General features: G+C 42.0%; 2 protein-coding genes and 1 long non-coding RNA gene across 11 annotated transcripts in view; 1 reads left to right on the forward strand and 2 right to left on the reverse strand.

The window, feature by feature from the left end:
• Positions 1-26: 26 nt before the first annotated feature.
• Positions 27-1,972, forward strand: LOC146974811 (uncharacterized). 2 transcript variants are annotated; one of them, XR_015037629.1, is made up of 3 exons: positions 27-650; positions 1,360-1,620; positions 1,738-1,972. It is a non-coding gene; the product is annotated as an uncharacterized LOC146974811 (long non-coding RNA). The 2 variants fall into 2 exon arrangements; XR_015037628.1 differs by having other exon boundaries at positions 27-552; positions 1,360-1,593.
• Positions 568-12,422, reverse strand: map3k7cl (map3k7 C-terminal like). Its single transcript, XM_085798458.1, has 5 exons — positions 11,871-12,422; positions 10,795-10,876; positions 7,075-7,133; positions 5,589-5,704; positions 568-1,580 (listed from the first exon to the last, which is right to left on the reverse strand). Exons 2-5 carry the CDS (start codon positions 10,868-10,870, stop codon positions 1,400-1,402), a joined length of 432 nt encoding a protein of 143 aa, XP_085654584.1. The 5' UTR covers positions 10,871-10,876; positions 11,871-12,422; the 3' UTR covers positions 568-1,399.
• Positions 12,423-17,270: 4,848 nt separating this feature from the next.
• grik1a (glutamate receptor, ionotropic, kainate 1a) overlaps positions 17,271-21,905 on the reverse strand; it is a 36,184-nt gene continuing 31,549 nt past the window's right edge. For 2 of the 8 annotated variants that reach the window (XM_085798464.1, XM_085798462.1), the window contains 3 exons: positions 20,283-20,533; positions 19,721-19,890; positions 17,689-17,804 (listed from right to left, as the gene is read on the reverse strand). In XM_085798464.1, coding sequence (XP_085654590.1) covers positions 19,765-19,890; positions 20,283-20,533 — 377 coding nt within the window. In that variant the 3' untranslated portion in view covers positions 17,689-17,804; positions 19,721-19,764. Of the gene's footprint in view, positions 17,808-19,720; positions 19,891-20,282; positions 20,534-21,905 lie in introns of all 8 variants that reach the window. The other 6 variants (XM_085798465.1, XM_085798460.1, XM_085798467.1 and 3 more) reach the window with 5 other exon arrangements.

A 21,905-nucleotide genomic window follows, 5' to 3' on the forward strand; every position in this document is an offset into this window, starting at 1 on the left:
GTGTCTGTGTGTGTCTGTGTGTGTGTGTGTGTGCGTGTGTGTGTGGGGGAGAGAGAGAGTCAGAGAGAGAGAGAGAGAGAGAGAGAGAGAGCATGCCCGGCCAGCAGAGGTACAATAGGTTAACAGCTGTAAAACCAACAGAGACTAATCCAATTGAATATTTGTCCTCTGTGGGTTTTAAAGTTTAGGTAACAAAATATCTATGATGGGATAAACTGCAGTGTAGAAAAAAATCTTTGTAAGTGATTTGTTTATGAAGAATAAAGAAAAATATGTATCTTAAAAGCTACAGTACCAGGGTGAAACAGAGTAGAATAATCATCCTTACAAAGCACTGTAGCCAATGTCACATGTTTTGAAGGAGGAAGAGAGATGCCAGACTCAAGCCGGCCAATCAGGTGACTGTTTCATAATTCCAGAATGAGCTAATCTCCTCATGAAAAAAAAAAAGCAAAACAAAAGAAAAAAAAATCTAGTTCCTTTTTCCAAGTAAGCAGAGCGATATGGTCATAGAGCACACAGCAAACACCGGCCTGGAGAAATGAAACTACAGTAAGGAACTGATGCTGGTGTTAAAACAAAATGCATTTTATTATTAGACGAAGACGATAAGCAACAGTTTATCTCGTGCTGTGCTTCCCCTTCTACAGGTGAGTGACACTCCACGGCTAAATTCACAAAAAAGAAAAATGTACAGCTCTTACTTCAGTGTTGTGTCACAGCAGACACTTTATTGTGAAATGGGAAATCTCCCTTTTTTTTTTTTTTTTTTGCACCAATGGCTATGATTCCCCATTCACCAACACTGTGCCCAACACTCATCTCATTTCCTTTTTTACCATAAGAGGAACTTGACAGGCAAGTACTGGGGGGGTTGAGAGAGCAGGGGAGGGGAGGGGGGAGGGGAAACACTCCTCAAAACAACATTTGGACCACATCACGGCGCCTTTGGCTCCCTCCACAGACCTCAGAGTCTCCACAGGGCCTGAGACACATATCAAAAATATCTGGTCACATTCACAGCTCAGCTGACACTGTATGAATATATACTGTGATCTTATCGCTATAGCAACCAGCGAGGTTTCTGCAAGATCACATAACAACAAAACAGTATTCAGAAAAATGCCCTTGTGTTGTAGCTCGGTGGAATCACTATCACAACTTCACACTGATGATGACAGCACATCTGCGGTTCAAAGAGATGAGTCAGACGAGAAAGAACACGGCCTATTTTTCTGTGTAATTAGCTGATTCACAGGCTGTAGCTGAGTGAACTGAGCACTAACAGCTGAGCCGTTATATTCCTGCTTGTTGTTGTTTTGTTTTGTTTTGTTTTGTTTTTCCCTGGCCTGGTGTCAGCTGGATGTCCGGAGGTCTCAGGTTCTGCGGAGGTCTGAGGTCACGAGGAGTCCTGCCTCGTCCGATTGGTCAGGCAGAGGCTCTCCAGCTGCTGAGCGCGCTCGTTGTGGACAGTCACCAAGTTGCGGTTCTCCTCTGTCAGACGCCGAAACTCCTCCTCCAGGCGGGCTATCTCCATGGCAACCTTCTCATCTTCCACCAGCTCGGCCAGCAACTTACGCCTACATGGACAAAGTGAGATTTTAGAGATCTTAGGAACAGGTGCAAACAGAAAAACAAAAACAAAACAAAAACCTCAGCATTTCTCCAGGATTGACATTTAATTGACTGTCGAGACATTTGTTTATTTCCTGCCTCTTCCCGCTTTCTCCCTCTCAGCTGCTGCTGAAGTTGGAGACTGTCCCAGAATGAACTTGGCTGGAGGCGGGGAAACACCCATGGCAGGTTCCAAATTCAGATAAAGGGAGACGATCACACACATTCATACCTATGAGAAAATTACAGTCTGCAGCTGTCCTGTTTCTGTGGGACTGTGGGAGGATGGCAACAAGATTTAAATCACCATGAAACAACAAAAACTTACGGGAAGGCCCTCGGCTGAGAGGAAACCTGCATGGTGACGGCTCGGGAAGACGTGAATGAGACATATTAGAATTAGAAAGCCTTTATTGTCATTATACATTAGTAAAACGAAATTATGCTGCTACTCCACTGAGTACTCATACATATGGTGAAATATTCATGATGTTAAATACTATTTATATATAGATATTCGACACATTTGGTCCTTATCTATAATTAAATATTATCTGATGATTTTTTGGTGCATATCTAAATTACTATCATGTGTGATTGTTCATTTAACAGCTATATTATAAGCAGCAGAAGTGCACCAAAAGTACATCACCCTTATCTATTGAGGCAGGCAGGTCTGGCCTCTGTGAGGAGAAAAGATTTCTTTTATTGCTTATTATGATTATCTAAGGGGCCACACTTTTTTAGTAAAATGTGCTTCATGTCTGTTGAGTTATTCTGTGTGGTAGATGATAAAACCTGAGTTGTTTTAGGAAACAACTCAGTTTTTAGGAAGGGAAACATTTTAGAGGATGATTTCATTCGTAAAACTCAGGAAGTGAAGGTAAAGTTCGCTGTTGTTTGTTGTGTGATGCTAAATTTAGGTGGACACATTCATTTCCCGTCCGTTCATCTTGCGACAGTGTTTCTGCGGCTCGACATGACTAACTACATTTTTCCCTCTCCCAATAAAACCAGTTGAACTGAAAGACCCTGGCACTGTTTAGGCAGAATGACCTGGCAAACAGCCAGCAGACTTTGGACTTTGAAAGGCTATATAAGCATGTGTGTGTACAACGTGTCACGGCCTCACGCCTGAGTCTGAACGTCTGTGTGTTTATGCAAAATTACAAATGAGTGTCTGAACTTTTTGTATTTTGAAGTTATAAAGAGTCCGTTTCTAAACAGAATGATGAATATTTTACAACCTCTTCTGTGTAACTGTAGACAGGGGACTAATGATTTCAAATCTTCTCTGCAGATCCACAAATAAGAAACTATTAAAAAAGACATAACTTGATATAAACTGAAACATATGTATGTCTGTCCATACCCACCATCAAGACTCAAACTTTAAATTCCCTGTTAATCCAAGATTAAGAATTTGCCTTGGTGACATAGTTTATTTTTGGACACAAACACAAAGACATGTGATGTATGCCTTTAGAACTTAACGCTAATTAAGTGCAGATTTTTAACCACAATTTTTCAGCTGCAGGAAAAACGCTGTTTGTTTGTGTGTTTGTCAGCACAGGAAAATGTGGTACTGGAGACACTCACTGTAGGGGGAAGAAGCACAGAGGTTTTTGAGTACTTTGCCAGCTATGCATCTGTCTGTCTGTGTGCACTGTCTGTCTCCATAGATGTGTAGATCAAAATGAGAGTTTTGAGTTTGAAGATAAGAGTAGTAGAGTCTTCATGTAATACATTAACATCTAATAATGTAGTAATAACTACTGAGTACTCATGTCATGATGAGCATTCATTTAATAATCTAGTCATACTAAGTACTCATGCAATACAGTAATGTAGTAAAGACTACTGAGTACTGACGAAATATTGTAGTAATGCTATGAGTACTCATGGCATGATGCAGTAAGCTAATTACTACTGCATACTACTACTGCATAGTACTCATGTGGTTATGTAGTACTGTAATGAGGACTGACTAAATAATGTAGTACAGTAATAATCATAGAGTACTCATGTAATGATGTAGTCATAACTAACGAGTACTCACATAATAATGTAGTAATGAGCTCACAGACTGAAACTGTGTTGAAAGGCATCGTGTCTTCTTCAGGTTTTACCTTCTTTAGAAGCAAGCAAGTTGAAACTTGAATGTGTACAGCATATTGTGTGTGTGTGTGTGTGGGTGGGGGGCACAGACAATCTTAAAAAGGGGAAGAGATCTTTTTCAATCAAAAAAAAATCCATCCAGAAAGCAGAGAGCCCAGATTGAGCAAAACCTCATCTAATTTACCGTATATACAACACTTTTATGTCATTGAAAGAGGTTCACACTATCACATTAGTTCATTTTGTCCTTTTATCTCTGTGTAACACAATGAAGATTTGTGGACATTTATGTTGTTCAGGAAAATCATGTTTTCACAATGGGGCTATTTCTTGTGTAATTTCTTTTGGCACCAGTAATAGGCTTAAACTTCACTTAACTTAATGGTAATGTCTGAGTCAGTGTTTCTACAGTACAATCACTGACGGGGGTTTCTAAATCTCATTTGGCTTTCAGAACACTAACATTCATCATTTCTGTGTGCTACATTGGTGGAATAAGATTCAGTTCACAGGCATCATGGGATTGATTGAACTGACTTTGTAAAATAAAAAAAAATACAAAAGAAAAAAGAAGGAAAATGTTACAGACCAGCATTGTGGGCAAATTCTGGGAAATCCCTAACACAGTGTGTTAACATATAGTTCCCATTTTTCACTTTTTCATCATGTCACTGTACAGTACATGTCTAAAGCTCTCCTCTTTATCTGAATATGATCTTCCTATGACAGCAAAGGAAGTACAAACACTTTCATTGTAGCACATATGCTGGTGTTAACAGTGCATGACCAATAACAGGAAATATGAACACAGACACTCTTCCATGGAATAGCGTCACTGTTGTGATTAATCATTGGTGTGTGATGTTGTGACCTGAGTATGAAAGAGAACCGTTTGTGTACTGATGTCTAGGCGTGTGTGTGTGTGCATCTATTTGTGTGTGAGATCAGTGTCTGCATTAGAAAAGAGTTTCTACCAACCTGACTCATCACGCTCTTATCTAAACTCAAGGCTACACTCATCCCATCAGAGTCTGCCTGCTGTTCTCTATTTAGCCCACTGGTGTAGGTTGAGTGTGCGAATGTGTGTGTGTGTGTGTGTGTGTGTGTCTTTTTGTTTGTATAGGTGTGGTGGTAGGGTAACAGCAAAGGGCCTTGAAAATCCCTCTGCTAAGACTAGCCACAGCTGCTGAGGACACAGGGGACAGTGTGCTCTGTGTGTAGCTGTGTGTGCGTGTGTGTATGTGCTTGTGTGCTGTTATCTGCAGGCATACACACTACATACACCTGCAGTCGTTGCAGTTACAGCCGTTGCTAGTTTGCCCGAATACGAGCCAGAATCAGCCAAATAATCCCGGTGCTAAGTGTGACCTCCAGAACTCCACTCATCCCTGTAGATGCTTGATGATGTTGTCTCTAATTGAAAAGTAATTATAACAACAAATACATGTGAAATGAAAGTCACACATTAGCAGCTGTTCCAATATCATGTTGAGGGAACTGCTCTCAGTGGGCCATGTGCTCAATGCTGTAAACAGGCTATTAACATGTGCCATCTGGTGGACATTTGATTTAAAATACCTCACTGCTCTAAAGCTGTTTGCATTTATAGCCAGTGTCCAAGCCCTAAACTTTAAATGTGCAACTATATTACAGCAAACGATTCTAATAAATTCTCAATTGGTTTCTTTGACTGCTGATAATGTATCAGTGAATGTTTAAGCAGTTTCTTTCACTCCTCGTTTGTTTCACTCCTTTCTCCCATGATTTGAACACAAAACTCTCTGATCTGGAGTCAGTTTCTTGTCGTCTAAGTTACTATCAGTAATATAGAAGTAATTGATTGATTAGAGGCTTACTTGCGGTCCTCGAGAGCTGTCATCTCGTGTTTGACCTGGTGGAACTCTCTGGCCATCCTGCAGTGCTCCTTGTACACCTGGACGCTCTCTCTCAGAGACACGCAGGGAGGCACCGGCTGCAACCGGTCACACAGATGCAGAGTTATTATATGATTTAAAGATATCAAGCAAAACAAAAACAAAAACATCACACAAGTAACATTTAACCTGGATCTGATATTTGGAACAACACTGTTGACAAAGCTGCCCCTTATGACTCGAGTTAATCTGCTGAATATTTTCTACACTGAATCATTGGCTGTTTAGTCTTAAAAATGTCTGAGGGTGGTGGAAAATGTCTGTCCCACTTTTCTAAGGTCAAAGACTTGTTTTGTGTGACCAATGGGAAAAGTAACAAATCCTCACATTTCGCAAGCTGAAAGCATTTTTTTTTTTAAATTTAAACAAGCAAAATAAATAATCAACCAATTGATCAAAAGAGCTGATTATTGCAGAATAAATTCCCTTCTCACCAGCAAGATTGTTTAGTTATAACTTAATCTAAAAGGCTGCTAAAGTGCTGCTGACCCTCTGATCGTTCCCACAAAGCTCCACAGGCGACTCTGCCATGAACTTTGATCCATTGCAGGATATCTCCCACCATCTACCTCTGTGTCTTTTATCTGTGCTCAACTTCTAAACTTAGCTGCAGATACGGCAATTGTATATTCATGTAACATGTACACTATATGAGATCTTTAATGGTTTTATTTACATATCCATGTGAACTATGGTGTTCTACCTTCCTTCTTTTATACAGTGAAACAGTACAGTGTATCACAGCTACAGTATCATTTACCAGCTTACTATTGTTCTCATTTGATACTCTACAGCAACATGCACTTTACGTGACCCTGGCATTGGCACTAGGTGAAGGATAATTCAATGACAACGCTAATATCAGAGTGAGCCCACACAGTGAAAACACTGATTCACAGGCTGGATAAACTAAACCTGAGCTTCTCCTTATTTAGACATTCAACAAAGCATCAACGGAAAATCCACCCTCGGTTTTTACATCATCAGCCTTTTATTTGTCAGCTTTACTCCACTGTTTGTTTCAGGTTAATTGAGGTAAATTCTTAATCTCCTCAGTTTTTGTTTAACTTTTCCTCTCCACCTCTTTCTGTTGTTGGTGACGCCCAGAATGATTTCTCATGAGGGACTGAATGTGAACTTGTTTATCCTTGTACAAAATATGGAGAGAATAATAACGATACAGCTAGTGAGCAAGAATATCTAAAATCCAAACTATGTTTACATGAAAGAAAATTACATCATCAAACCACAAAAACAGAGCCAGACATGAAATTTGAAACAGTAATAGCTTCTCTCTCTCTCTTTTTATATGATTGCCTTCTCATCTGTGTTCTACCTCTCTGCTGTTGTGTTGCTCTGCCTGGTTGTGTATTCAATGTGATGTGATGCAACAGTATCTTGTGTTTACCTGTAACCGCTGCTCAAGGTCTGGGAAAGTCTGAGAGAGCTCCTCCACATCTTTGACATCTGTGAAACACAACCCAACTGATTATTGTAAAAATAATCACACAGAGACAGTCATTCATTAAATCCTGAGCTTAAAACCAGAAAATAAGATAATGGTTTAACATATATTGTGACATATTAAAACACAACATTATAAATGATACTAACAGTATATTTTTAGTATTTTTATAGCTTTTATTCACTATAAACTGCATGTTAACTGTTAATTAATATAGATTTAGACTTTGTACTGAAGTAAAAGCAGCAGTAAAATCTAACTGTTAAAAGTACAAGTTGCAGTTGTAACGTTAATGTACAGATGTATCAGCAGCAATGACACATTTAAGTGTTGCATATAAGTATATTCAAGCAATGTTTCCATATCTTATTGTATGTTGTGTTGTATTTATGCCTTGTTATCATCGGTGAAGTTGCCGATGCTTCTACTTTCAGTGTTTGTACTTTCTAACTCTGGTTCTTAGATTGTTTTTCTTTCCTCTAGACATTTCCATTCATTTGAGCACTCAATGAAAATCAGTCTGCAATGCCTCAACTCTGCGACAGACTGTTCTCTCACATTTAAGTTGGAATCACGAGGCGATTACGTGCATTGATTGTGTCGAAAACACTGGATCATTGGAATTTATCTGTGTCTGCTTCTGTTGGAGGACAATGTGAAGTCTGTGAATCTCTAATGAACAAGCTTTTGTCTTCAGCACCGTGATTGACTGCGTACAAGCTTAATCTCCCTGCAGGTTGACTTTCATGGCGGGCATTAATGGCCGTTTGCCTAAAAAGCCGGAAATCTTTCCCATCTCCTTTGGAAAGTTATCTCAGCTTCATTTGGTGAATCAGCACAGTGAATAATGTCCTCTCACTGTCTACATTTTCACATTCTTATGCCCTTCATATACGCTAAATTTACTTCCTCTCCAGGCGCTTCCTTCAATGCATTTCCCCGCCTCATAAAATGGCCCAAAATGAAACACTATAGGGGCCTCTTATATGACACAACAACATAGCAACACATTGCTACACGTATAAATGAGCCACCATCTCTTGCTGAGAAGCAGTAATGAGCTGTCACACTGAAAGACGTGCAGAGTAGGAACACAGAGATAGACAAAACACAGAGAGAACAGACAGGCCAGATGTATGGACAGAGAGGAGGTTCAGACACACAGACACACATCCAGACACACAGCCAGACAGCCAGACAGACAGAAACAGACAGGTTGTCTGCACCAGCCTCTGCCTCGCCAGTAATGTCCCCCTGGAGGTGGAACACATGTGGAGAATCCTGGGATGATGCAACTTTCTAAAAGCGGGAGTATTAGTGGACCAGCCTGCAGCCAAGGGGCCAATTATGATGTGGAATAAATACAGTTCTCATGTTTAGGATTGACACAGCGTGGGGTTATAACTATGCCTGGCATTAAGTCATGAAGGGCCTAGAGGATGATCCCCAGACGGTGTGCAGGTCTCAGTCCCCCCCTCCTCCTGCTGAGAAACAGGAGTTCAGAGAGACAACAACATGATCGCCTGGGGAACATCCAAAGTTTGATTTTGGAGCTCAGGGTCGTAACATGTCTGGAGCTACAGCTAAAACTAAAATAAGGTGTGTGAGCATGATACTGTGCAACTGATGTGATGTTTAAAGCAGAAGTAAGCAGAATGTTTGTGTTAAAGGTTGAATATGTAGAATATTTATTAAAAGCTATATTTTTTCAAAAATAATACATCCATGGGGCCTTTAGAGGGGTACAGAATGAAAGTATTGCTTTTCCATAAAAAAAAATTTTTTTGTCTGAATTATTATTTTTAATATTTTTGACGGGCTCGACAATGACTTTCTGTCAACGTTCTGTTTACATTCGTACCTGCCTGTAGCCGACATGTGGCTCAGTTCTCCGCTGTTTTCCTGCCTCCTCCCGGTCGGATGCGTTTGTTTCCAACCAAGCCTTTTTAATAATCAATCGGTGGATGAATGGATTATCATATACATGTTAGGATGGGTGTATTTGTGTAGTCTTATCTGTCATAAGCACGTTTATCGTCGCGGACTTTCGGTGCCACGGAGCTCCTTTTTTTTTTTTTTTTTTCCAACTTGAGGAGAGCAGTGACAGCGGAGGCTCTGAGGCTCTGAGCAGCAGCGGTGTGGAAGGCAGAGAGCCTCCACTCTCCCTGTAACAAGCTACAAGTCATTTATTATGCTGTTAATGACGGTAAAAATGAAACATAAGGTAAATATCCTAATACCGTAGTCCTCCTCCTCTGCTGTCCTCTGATCAGAGCGGAGTCCCTAGCAACGGCCCGTTTTACCTAGCAACGGTCTGGCAATCGACTGCTGGAATTCTTTTTCTGTTGTTTTTCTTGTCATTCTACATAGTCAACCTTTAATATAAATAGTTCTATCTTCCGACAGCAATCACTTATATAGAGTGTTTGGTCTGAAACACGGGTCTGTCAGTCACTCTGCTCTGCTGTAAGCCGAGGAGAAGACTTTCCTTGTATCCTACAACCTTTATCCAATGAGGAGAGAGAACGGCATAAAGGGGCGGTCCTCTCTGTGTGTGCAGCCAAGGGATGCGCGTGAATATGGTGATGTAGGGACGAGGGCGGGGACTGCTAACTCCATTGGCTGACAAGAAGTTAACCAAAACCACCGGATCGCTTACTTCTGCTTTAAGATCCATCAAAGAGTGAAGCAGCCCACAACGAGAGCAAGCACCTTCAGGAAACAAAGTGAAAGTAACTGAAATGGGTGTGTCTAAAAACTGGATGGATATGAGGACACATTTTGAAAGACGACATTGTTGCCCTGTGGAAATTAAAAGCCGAAACATGGAGTCAAGTGTGTCTCTGCTCAGGGTCAAATCTGAGCGTCTTGCTTCCTTATCTCACTTCCTAAGAGAAAGACAAGGGGAGGGATCCGGGGGGGGGTGGAGTAGGACCGCAAGTGTTAACTGCTTATAAATATAGGCCAGTGTTCTAAAAGCTGAGCAGTGAATCAGGCAGCAGGACACTGTTAGTATTAGAGGAGAAACCTGACTCTGCTGTTGCATTGCTGCAGCTGCCGTCCCAGGGCCTGGCCCCACTGCAGTAAAACATCCTGACAGACAGACACACAGACAGACAGACAGACAGCACCTAGCTCCATCCAGCAGGACAGACATGTGCATGTTTTGTTTTAAATCAACCTCCTGTGAGGGTGCGTACATGTGATGTTTTTTTTTTTTTTTTTGCAAAGTGCACAGCTGCAGATGCGCGTGTGGTGGTTTGTTTTTAATATGATGCGGGTCCTACAGAAATAGAGGGAGCACCTGTCTCAGCTACAGCATAGAAGAATGAACACAGTTAAAGTGGTGGGGTGTGATGGGAGGAGGGGTGGGGGTAAGGGGGGGGCTGCAGCGGGCAGATTGTGGCTGGTCTGTTTTGGTGGGGGGAGGAATGCTGTGCATGTGTTCCACACATACTGGAAATGCAGTGAGAGTAGAGCTCCGGGCTTCGTCAGGTGTTAAATGATCACTTGAGTAATAGGTGCAACTACACTCAAAATAAGATGTTACCATGATTTGAGATACCAGACAGGTGTGTGTGTGGGATAAGGGGGGCTTTGTGGATGGCTACATGCATGCATGTGTGTGTATATTGTGTGTGCCGTGTGTGTGTGAGTGTTTACCTGATGTGTCGTCGAGGCTGAAGGCGATTCTAACTTCAGATTTATCAGGAGACACTCGTCTGGTTGAGGTGATCATTTATCCCTTCACGAGGCCACAGGCACAAAACAGAGCTGTTAGCACAATCACGAGGATCTCATCAAAGACCAGTGATGATGTAACAAAGGCATGATTGGTTGGTCAAGTGAAAACATTTAATAATCTATAATTCAAGAGGTTTAGATGATGATTTCCTGTCTCTGTCTGGTTCACGTGGCTGTGACTGGATGTGTGGGTTTTATTTTAAACTTGAATCAAACTTGAAAAGTGAGGAAGCCACCTTAGGTCGTCTTTCAGCACTTTATCCTCACTTTTCTTTCAACTATTTTATGAAACAAACCAATTGCTTGATCATAATTAACAGTCTGAGCTTCAGATTTGATGTTTATACTGAATCAAATCTGGCGTGGAAATTATAAAGTTCAGGGTTGTTTTTAATTCCAGTTTCCTTTCCCAGCAGGAAAAACTGACACGTGAACTCAGCAGGTGAAGCGATCGGCTAGAATGAAAGTCTGCAGACCAGTTGATAAAGCATGTGATTAAACCACAGCTATGAAGGTACGGAGCCCTCTGAACATACACTCACACGGACGGACACACACACAGCCAGTGGTCATGCATTTAGAGTTGCAGAGGGATTAAATAATTAGGGAGCTTTGACAGACTGGCTCTGAGGTCTGGATTCTGCATGACCCCTTCCAGTGAAGGTACATGCTTTTTATATCAGGGCATTTGCCTCCTTTAACCCTGCTAAACCCTCTGTATCACACAGCAAACCTCAATGACCTTCTACAACATCAAGTACTGTAATACTATAGAAGCCTGAGTTTTGCATGCACGTCTCTCTGGGTTATTGGAAAGAGTTGAAAGAGTGAGAAGTTGTGATGCTCTAAAGGTGTGGTCATAAAGCATAACAAGGTGTTAGTGAGAAAAATAGGAAAACAGTGCACATTAATGAGCACAAACAGTAGTTTACATTAGGATGGAGAGCAGTTCGCAGTGGGAAGCTGAAAGAGACACAACAGGCCATTATTGTTACCTGAGGCAGCTGCGAGCACGAGCCAGGAAATGCAGTGTAGTTTAGTAAAGTTTAAGCTCAGGTGGTAGTGGACGTCCCACGGTGCTGAGTGGTCCTGTCTGTCCCACCCGGTCGGATCAGGAGGAAACAAAAACAGAAAAAACGCGCAGATCGCCTCTCTGCGCAAATTCCAAGCAAAAGATGGCACAAGTATCTCTCACAGGACTGGCCTCCTCTCCCCTCTGGACACTCCAGATGGACTGTTTTCTGTTTCTCAAAGTTTTTTTTTTCTTCCCCTCCACACTCTCAAAAGAAACTCCAACAGCTTTCAACTTAGCGTGGGCATTGGACACGTTAATATCCGCGGACCCGCAGCCACGCGGCGCACACAGCAACACAACAGGGAGGCAGCCAGGGGAGGAATGCCGTCCGCTGTCCCCCTGTGGCGGCCCGGGTCCAATTAAATGTCTCAGATGACATGACTTTAGCCCGCAAAAATGCCCATAGCTCCGGCACTGCTTTGAGTGACACGGTCATGCCGGGATGGTCTTTGGCTGTGCAATAGCTGTGCAATGAGGCAGTTGCTCAGAATGAATATCTCTTGCTAGAATAGCTCTCGCGGAGGAAAATAGAGAAACCCCCCCACCCTCGTGTGTTTATCTTGTGAGAGGGAGGTTTTAGGGAGGGTAAACACACCTAAACCCAGGTGACACACTTGTAACACTTTAGGGGAGTTTCATGCATTACACTATAAAGACTGTTGTGACTCATAGGGTTAATATGAAGGGACACTCCATCAGTTTAACACGTGAGTCTTGAGTCTTTCTTCCACACAGAGCAATAGTATGGGAGAAAGACTGAGTGGCTGTAACAGTGACACTTCCAATAAAAGATGACCTCATGGGATGACCTCAGAAACATGTGATCAATTTCATGCATGACCACTTCCTTCCTGGGCTTGCACATGGAGCTGCATGGCTGTGTGAAGAAGTGTGCAGAACCAAAGTAAGTTGTAAGATAATACAGCTTCCCCCCCCCCTTTTTTTGAATGAGTCTACATTTTGATTAGTACTGATACTGATGAAGATATAATTATGTAATTTGTATTAGATTGATTCTAAACGTAGCCTGAGGGGGTTGGAAAAAAGAGGAGGAATTATTTCATGTGTTTTTTGTTTTTTTTGCAGCACATGCATTGTGGAATTGATGAGGATGTTTTCTAAATGAACACCATGTTTGTGTCTTTGCATGTGTTTTCCTGTAACTTGCAGTGGGCCACTGTGTAAAACATCTAAAAGCAAAAATGTCATCAGATCGGGACTTCTTCACAAATGAAATTGGAGGCTGTAGTCTAATTGTGTCAGACTTGTGTGAAGAAGAGAAGTCTGTTGGGTAAAATGTGATCCATTTCATCTTTGCTGATCTTCGCCATTACAACAGCTTATTGTTGTTGATCCCTGATCAGCTGTTGTGTATTACAATGGTGAGTTCTTGTTCGTAGTGAACCGCAGGGAGATTGTGTAGTGTAAACTTATATGCATCACTTGAGTTGCCTCGGGACAGGGGCAGGTTGTGACAAAGGAACTATTTGTATTCATCATCATTCAAATATATAGTGGTGAAGTTGGTAAAAATCTACAGTAGACAAATATAAACTACTGTCAAAAACTTTATGAGTTGAGACAAAGGGTCTTAGAAACATCCACAGTCTGCCTCCAGCTTCAGTGTTGCAATCTTCTTTCTTTTTTTAAATATCTGTTTAATTAAAGTTCCCACATCGCCATAACCTGTCAAGTCCCCTAACTTTATGGAGATGCAGAACTACATCACCAGAGTGTTCCTATAACAGAGTAAAACATTTACACAGCTGTATTTCTTTTAACGGATGCAAATTAAATCTTGTGATTTATTCATCCTCAATATGCACCAGGACGGCTTCCATTACAGCTGTCCACTGAAAAGCATGTCCTTCAACATCTGTGATTTTTATCTTCTGTTTCATTTAAACTGCAGGATTAAGAGTTCCTTCATGGGCTGGAGAAAGATTCTCCTGGTCTTTAAGATAGATAAATAAACCATTTGAAACTCCCCCGGATTATCTGAAGCTCACATCATGGCAAAGCTGAAACAAACAGAAACACAGCAGGTTGCACTTGTTTATAATATCCAAACAAATGAACAAAAGTTTACATGATTTTAACTTGTAAACTGGAGGAAGAGGCAAGCTGCCTTCCATCTGTTCTGTTTATGCCTCGACATTATTTTCATGACCAGAATTCATAACAGGCCTACGCAGCGTTGTAATAATGATAAGCTGACCTCAAGCCTGTGAGAAAGGGTTTGAAAGAAAAAAGGCGGCATCATAAATTCAGCCCTGCGGTTGCTGCGCAGGCTTGTTTTAATGTTTTGATTTACTGATCCGTTGCTTTGTATCCATAAGGCCACTTCACCTGCACGCCAGCAGATGACAGCATTCCCCCTGAATTATTTACTGCTGGGCTCTCAGGTGGCGAGAGAGAAACACAGACAGAGATGGAGAGAGAGAGAAACATAGAGATAAATGATGCTCTGCACCTCCAAGAGTCCTCCTCCTCCTCGTTTGTCCTCATTGACAGGCTGTTGACACAGACCTGGCTTATCAGCCCCAGAGACTGTTCATCTCATTGTGATGGATGGGACACACTCAACCGTCTGCCACTCTCTCATGCTGGAGTCATAGTTTAGGTTTGATTCTCCTGCACTTTGTGTTTACAGTTGAGCGACTCGTGTAAAGCCAGACTCGACAGGTTGAGGGGATTTACAAGTGTGACACACAAGGAGGCAGATTTTTGACTAATTCTATAAGAAATGAACAAATACCTCATTATATAAGACACTTTTTAATGCAGCTGGTTTTGTTTTAAAAAGATGGTCATGGTTTTCAGTGCTTTCTGGATCATTTTTCCACATACTGACCGTTCTGAGCTGGCTGTCTCTTTCCTCCGCCTCCTCTCAATCTTCTTTTTTCCATCTATGCATGTGGAATAAATGTATGGATCATAGCCTCTGACCCTCTTTAAACAGACAGATGCCACTATCCCTTCATCTCCCTCCCTGTTGTTCCTTCACCAAGGTCGTTAGACTCTATGCTTCCAGATCATTGAGACAAATAGTCTCTGTTGGCCAAACGAACAAGGTTATGAGCACAGGTGAGGAGAGGAAAGTTGTTCCACGGCAGAGCAAGAGTTCAGGTGAGGTCAACTAAGGTTAGTAAGAAGGAGAAAAGTCCTGCTCGTAGGAATAGGATGGCAAGGTCAGAGTTGTAATCCATGGCCTCATTCATGACGGATTAGGTAATGATAAAAAAAAAAAAAAAATGCTGCCTTTGGTTTTGATTAAGAATTATGGGGTTAGGAGATTAGAGACAACCAAACGCTATTACGTTGGACTGAGCCCAATCCCAGAATTAATCTGAATACCAAAAAAGAGAAAACTCATTACATGAAGAGATTAAGAAAAGCTTGGTCCAGTTCTCAAAGGATGCACACAAACCGGCGCGCACAATCCACCCCGAGACATGTCACAACAAAAACCTCTGACTTGAGCAATTTATAACGCAGTTATACCCATTCATTGCTCTTCCCTGTTTGAAATGTGGGGTTGCTTTAGCTGGGCAGTTTTTTGATATTTGAGATGCTGACATGAGTGATAATGATATGTATTACTGTCCCATGCTCACAGTGATCCATCCATCTTCTCTACACTTTTATTTCTGATCCGTGTCATAGTGATGTTGTCACTATTATTTCTAAGCATGTGCATGAGTTATAAGCTTTGATTCTTACTTATAACTGATTTTAGCGATGGTTTTATTCCCAAAAAGTGACTTCTTGGCATCAAAGAGATTTTCCATAAAAACTGCATGGGGCAGGTGTGCATTACGTAAGACTAAAGGGGTGAAAAAGGAAGGAGGGAGTGAAAGTAGATGCTGATGAGGAGAAGAGGGTTGGGCAGGAGGTGGTAAAGATAGAAAGAGCATGGGTGAACTCTTCCAATGATCTTCTTCTGTGGTTCATTTATTTCACTCTGAGGATGTAAACAAACTTACACCTGAGGAAACTGTGTGTGTGTGTGTTTTTGTGGAATGGGGCTCCTGAATCACGTAACACTCTTTGGGCCGACAGTATTAACGCCGTTACAACTGTTTGCTCGTTTTTCCTGTGCGCCGGTGTCAACTTGATGTGTTCGTGTGCGTTTGGGCATCAGCGTTGATTATCCTGCTGCAGGATCCTGATGAGTGGAGCTTTATTCAAATTCTGGTAGGGGCGTGTGTGTGTGTGTGTGTGTGTGAGTCAGTCAGTGATGATTGCCACCGGAGCTTTCTGTTCTCCTGCTGCTGAGAAGGTGATTGTGCTGAGGATGATGTGAGTGTTGTCATTTCTCATTCTGACTCCCTGTGACATTAGAGGTCAAGGCCAGTGGGTTGCCAGGTGAAAGAGCTTCCTGGGGTAAATGTGTTTGTTTGAGTGGTGATTACAGGAAAAGCTCATATGTAAATTAGTCTTACATAAAGTTTACCTAAGCATGTATTCTTTAAATATGAGTTTTCATAAGGGATTCTTACTGCAATGTGATGGATTTCCAAAATACAGGTCTTATGTTGATATTATGGTTGCATGTTTGGATCATAAATTATGTATAAAGTGCCCTTAAAGCTGTTGGCATGTATGTTAGTGTATATAACATGCACGCCAAGACACATGTCAAGTACTTTAAGGGAAGCAGAACTCGTTGCAGCAGCTTTTCACTTCCTTGTTCACATCCACTGGGATCCACTGTCACCAGTGGGAGCTAAGATCTCCCCTCAGGCTTTTAAATTCGACAGCAGCAAACAGGACAAAAAAATGACTTTTAGAAAAACAAGACAGTTCCCAGGGGAACAAAGAAATTGTGTTTTGTCTTTGACCCCCTGAGAATTTCACAGGTGAAATAAAAAAACAAAAAAAAAATACTTCTCATCTTGTCCTTCCCTCCCCCATGTATCCCATCCTTTCTCTGGTCCACAGACAGCTATATTTCATGATCACAAGCTTTCGTGGAGCTATGTGCAGCTCTGTATGTATGTGTGTGTGTGTGTGTGTGTGTATGTGTGTGTGTGTGAGAGAGAGAGAGAGAGAGAGAGAGTGATTTGATGTCTGTAATGTTGGCACTTGAAGGGTATGAAACAGCAGGTGTGTTCCTGACTTTCCTTGGAGGTCCTTATCTTTTTTTTCACTGGCCAGGGTTGGCTGTTGCAATCTGCTCTGAAGCTGCTGAAGCTACCTGCTGGAAGGCACACAAAGAAACACACACCACACCAAACACACACACACATACACCGCTGCCAACCATATACAACAACAAAAATAACAACAAATTGGACGACTGTTTTAAAAAAATGCAAAAATCCTTTTACTCTGAAAATCAGTGAAGTTGTCGAACATTTACACAATGGGGGGGTCTATAAAGTGTGTGTGTGAAGATCCAACTCTGCAAACTGCTCACAACAGTGAACTACATCCATGAGGGAACAGCAATGGTTTTTCACTACGAGAGAGCTTTCATTCATCAGCTGCTTTAAACATTAGTAACGTTGATACAAGGCCAAGACTTTGTCGACTACATCTACAGTATAATGTATAATCCGTACACATACAGTATAAAGATAGGGGTGATGATGAGGGAACAGCTTCATATCAGTCAGTGGAGCACAAAGAGAGAATTCAGACAGCAGTCTCTCTGATCTGTCGCCCTTTTTAGATCCGAGGCTCAAGTGCTGGAGTCGCGTCTCCCTCCCTCTCTCTTTGCAGTACGTTTGGGTTGACAGAAGATGCAAGCCGACCTTGCTCCGCTGTGGGGTCGCGACCTTCTCCGCATGCCTTTGTAACACTGCAGGGAGATACCCAGCTCCTCCATCATGGCGCTAAAAGATACGCACTGCTAAAGAGAACAACAAAGGAAGGATCAGGTTCAGACACCAATAAAGCTGACTCATTAAAAATACTCGTTATGACCTTTTAGAGCCAGTGGTTTAAAGACCGCATGTGAATGTGCATAAAAATGACTGCAGATCCATAAAATTATAAGATACAATCAAAGTCAATTTAGATTCTGTGTTGCAAGTTAGCAGTGGCTTCTGGCAATGTGGCCTGCAGCTGGATGTGAGACTGAGAGTCTGAAGTCTGACCTGGCAAACAGCAGAAATGACAAGAGTCGCAAAAGACATGTAAACTCTGTTGTCTCATCACAAAATCCAATTACACAGACAAAAGATGAAGGACAGCGTCTGCTGTGCAACATCCTAATGCAGAGAGCTATGAATTCATAATATGCTAATTATTTGAAATTACCAAAGAGAGGGCAATCTGAAATGAGAAGCCCCAGGCTTATTTGATTCTGCGCAATAATACATTGCACCAAACTCATTAATCTTCAATCATGTTTATTTGCCTTTTATTTTGCTCTCCTCCTCGAACGGTGTGCTCGCCAAATTTATTTTGTAAATTATCTTCCGCGCACACAAAGTTGCACAAAGTCATCCCATTTTTTATCTGTCCGTCTTCCATCCGTGGACCAGAGAAGGTCCTCCTCTTTCATCCTCAGGCGTCGCCCACGGCTCCTCAAAGGAATATGGCTTCCTGCAGGGTTTCTCACCAAACACCGGCAACACTCACAATCAGTTAAGAACCTTTCCTTATAAACTAACTCATAACAAACCCAGAGCTCAACGACTTGGAGAGAGGAGCAGCAGCTACAGATAACAGCCCTGAATTTTTTTATTTTTTTTTAAAATCAATTTATTTATTCATTTTTGGATTTCAAGTATGGAATTAGTTTACCTGTAATATACAAAACTTAGAGTTTCTTGGTACCTGGCTGTCCACTTACTTTGAGACACACATTTGTACATAAACGACACAAACAGAACACATCCCATCAAAAACAGTGTTGATTCTGGTCTAATATAATGAGTTATTTTACATAATTATTTTACATGCATTAATTCTATTTTATTTAACGGTGATAATAGTTTATATTTGGCTGTACCTAACTGAATATTTTCTTTTGACTGTATTTTATAGAGAGATAGATCTTATAGATGGATGACATGGTGAGTCCTGTGGTGCAGTTAGGACTGTCTCCCTCATCCATCATTACTCTAGTTAATAAAACATCCAGCAGTCACCAGCACTTATATATATGAAACCACAACTTTACTCTTGGCTTCGGAGCAGTGTCAGGGGACGAATTAAACCCAACATGTTTCTCCATCACTGTTATCCAAATTTCAGCCAACCAAACCAGACTACCAAAGAGCTTAATGAGGAGGAAAATATTCAAATAACTTTTCCTATCTTTTGATTTCCCACAAGGCGCTGAAAGTCTGCCTCCAAAGTACACACAGATGCCTACTGAGACTATGGTGAATGAGGCAAAACGTTTGGGCTGGTGTTAGACGGCTACTTAACCAGTGCAGGCTGAAAAAACAGCTTAACACCAGGGCAGCGCTGCACAGGTCTGTGTTGACATTCTGAACTTAAATGCCACATTTTTCCAACTACCATGAATTTTAATCAAGTTTGAGCTTAAAATCAAACAAAACAGGTAACATGTTTTATCTTTTAATGTCCTGGGTGTAACCCAGAGAGTGAGTCAGTGAATTTATGTTTGTTTGTGCGGCGGTGGTCTGAAACTGTATTAGAAAGATAACTGACATCACAAGAAGCAGAGGCATTTTGCAAGGACGCAATGTGCACAAGGGGTCGGCTATTGAAGGTTGAATGGTGTTGTTGATTAGGGCTGGGATGGGGTATTTCCAACAGGGACAGGCAGAAGGACACCTGATTACAAACCTATGGTGTAGCCAGGGTTATGAGCTGTAAATGTGCTGCCATGACTACTCTGTGTCATCCCCCAGCAGCCTGCCGCTCTCCAGATCAGTAGATAAGGAGGTGCCAGAGGAGGAGGTGGATCCACGCCGCTGACACTGACGGGACTGCACCCCGTAAAAGAAACAAAAGGCCTGATGGAGGCATGGGAAGAAAAGAAAGGAGGGGATGGAGAAGAGATTTGTAAAAGAAAATAAAAGAGAAAAAACAGAGCAAAGCATAAAAGATGGAAAACCAAGGCAAAGAAAAAGAACTAATCATGTGAATGTTTTGTCATGTGGAGCTGCCAACTCAATGTTTCTTTGCAATACTTAACCCTTTTTCTTACTGTGCAAGACTGACACACTGCTGTGCTTTAAATCCATTAACTGAGTTTCTTACCAGCAAGTGCAAATATAACCGAGCTAAGAACAACTAACAAAAAAGAATCTCATAACAAACCCCAGATTCCTCGGAGAGAATAACCTCTAATCCACTCATTAGTCATCATCACTCACTCAGCAGCTCCTCGCCCTCCTCCGCTCACCTCCTCTATGTCTGCGTTCCTGCGGGCCTTGTAGATGAACTCTCCGATGGCCACGAACACGGAGAGGACCAGACCGGCAGCCAGGACGATGAAGATGCCCCCGATGTTTTCCACGCCGAGAGCGTTGGCCTCTTTGTTGTCCTCCTCCGGGCAGCCGTTACCTCTCCACCACTTCTCCTTCATCATGTGTAACTTTCCCTCCTCCTGTAGCTGCAGGATGGCAATGGTCACCTTGTCCCTGTATGGAGAACCTGGAAAGTGACAAAGTGTTTTTATTTGTTATGTCTAATGCATAAATACATTTAAAAGCTACAGTTAATAATGTAGCCAAAGCGATTTTGAAATTTAAGCCTTTTGCTACATGTATAAGAACAGAATGAACTGGGTGTGAGGAGAAACGTGTACCTACATTTATCTTCAGGATAGAAAACACTTGCATTTGTAATATCTTTTGCTGCTTATTCTGCAATTCAAATAGCAGCATATGCACATATATTTGAATACTGTGAGTGAGGAGTAGAGATTCCTTAGTCCTTTTAAACAATTTTGTGATTTTGGATTATGGGCCATATGATTGCTTGACATTATTTATGCACTGTGAGTCAGTACTTCATGGCATTGTGAGTATGAACTGATGTTGTAACTCTGAAGTTGCCTGAGGTGACTGACTGGGACCAATGACGAGATGAGAAGAGAAGCCTATAGAGCCTATAGAAATGAATGAAGGAGGAGGGGATGAAGTACTGTAGATACAAGAAATGTATTACATCCTAGAGTGTGTCCAATGAGACTCCAGGGCCGGAAACATCCACGATCACTTGTTGATCAGGTGAGAAAAGATCTGAATGCTACCGGGGCTCAGTTGTGTTTCCTGTCTTTGACCACGAACCTGAACCTGCACATCCTCCCTGTGCTGTGAAAAAAAAAATCTTCCTGCCATTGCATCAAAGAACAAAAACAAAGTGACTGGAACAACTGGTCCCTAGTAAAGCCATCACTGGACCCCCTGCAGTTTCCCTGCCAGCCCGGTGTCTAAGAGCCGAGGGAGGTTGCATCATGCTCCTCTGTGCTTTTTGATTTTTCCTGAGGTTTTAATGGTCGGTCGTTCAGCTGACCTACTTTGGATGATGCTCAAGGACATGCAGACGGTCTCCCCTCTAAGTGTCACAGATTAAAGTGACACTAGAGGGGTCACCCACAGTAACAGGCCCATCACAGGTGTTGACCCGTCCCCCCCTCCTTCACCTTTCACGTCTCGGCCCCTCATATCAAGCCACCTCTCTTCCTCCTCCTGTAGCCTGCACCGGCAGGGAGCGGAGGCTAAATACAGAGAGATGATGTGAGCTCAGCCGAGCTGCAGCTCAACATCAAAGTGGACAGGATTAGCAACACCGCTGTCTTGTACAAGAGGGGTCAGAGCCAGCTTAACTCTCTGAGGAGGCTCCGCTCGTTTGCCATCTTCTTCCATTCTGTGGCGGCCATTATTGTTTTTTAACACTGCGGAATATTTTCTACAGAGAGCAGCAGGCTCGTCAGGGAGGCTGGTTTGCAGATATATATTCTGAGATTCCATATCTTACATAAGAAAAGTGGCACTAATTACTTTACAATATACACAGCATG

Source organism: Trachurus japonicus, chromosome 14, assembly GCF_045865225.1.
Source record: "Trachurus japonicus isolate A0001 chromosome 14, Traja_1.0".
Lineage (NCBI taxonomy): Eukaryota > Metazoa > Chordata > Actinopteri > Carangiformes > Carangidae > Trachurus > Trachurus japonicus.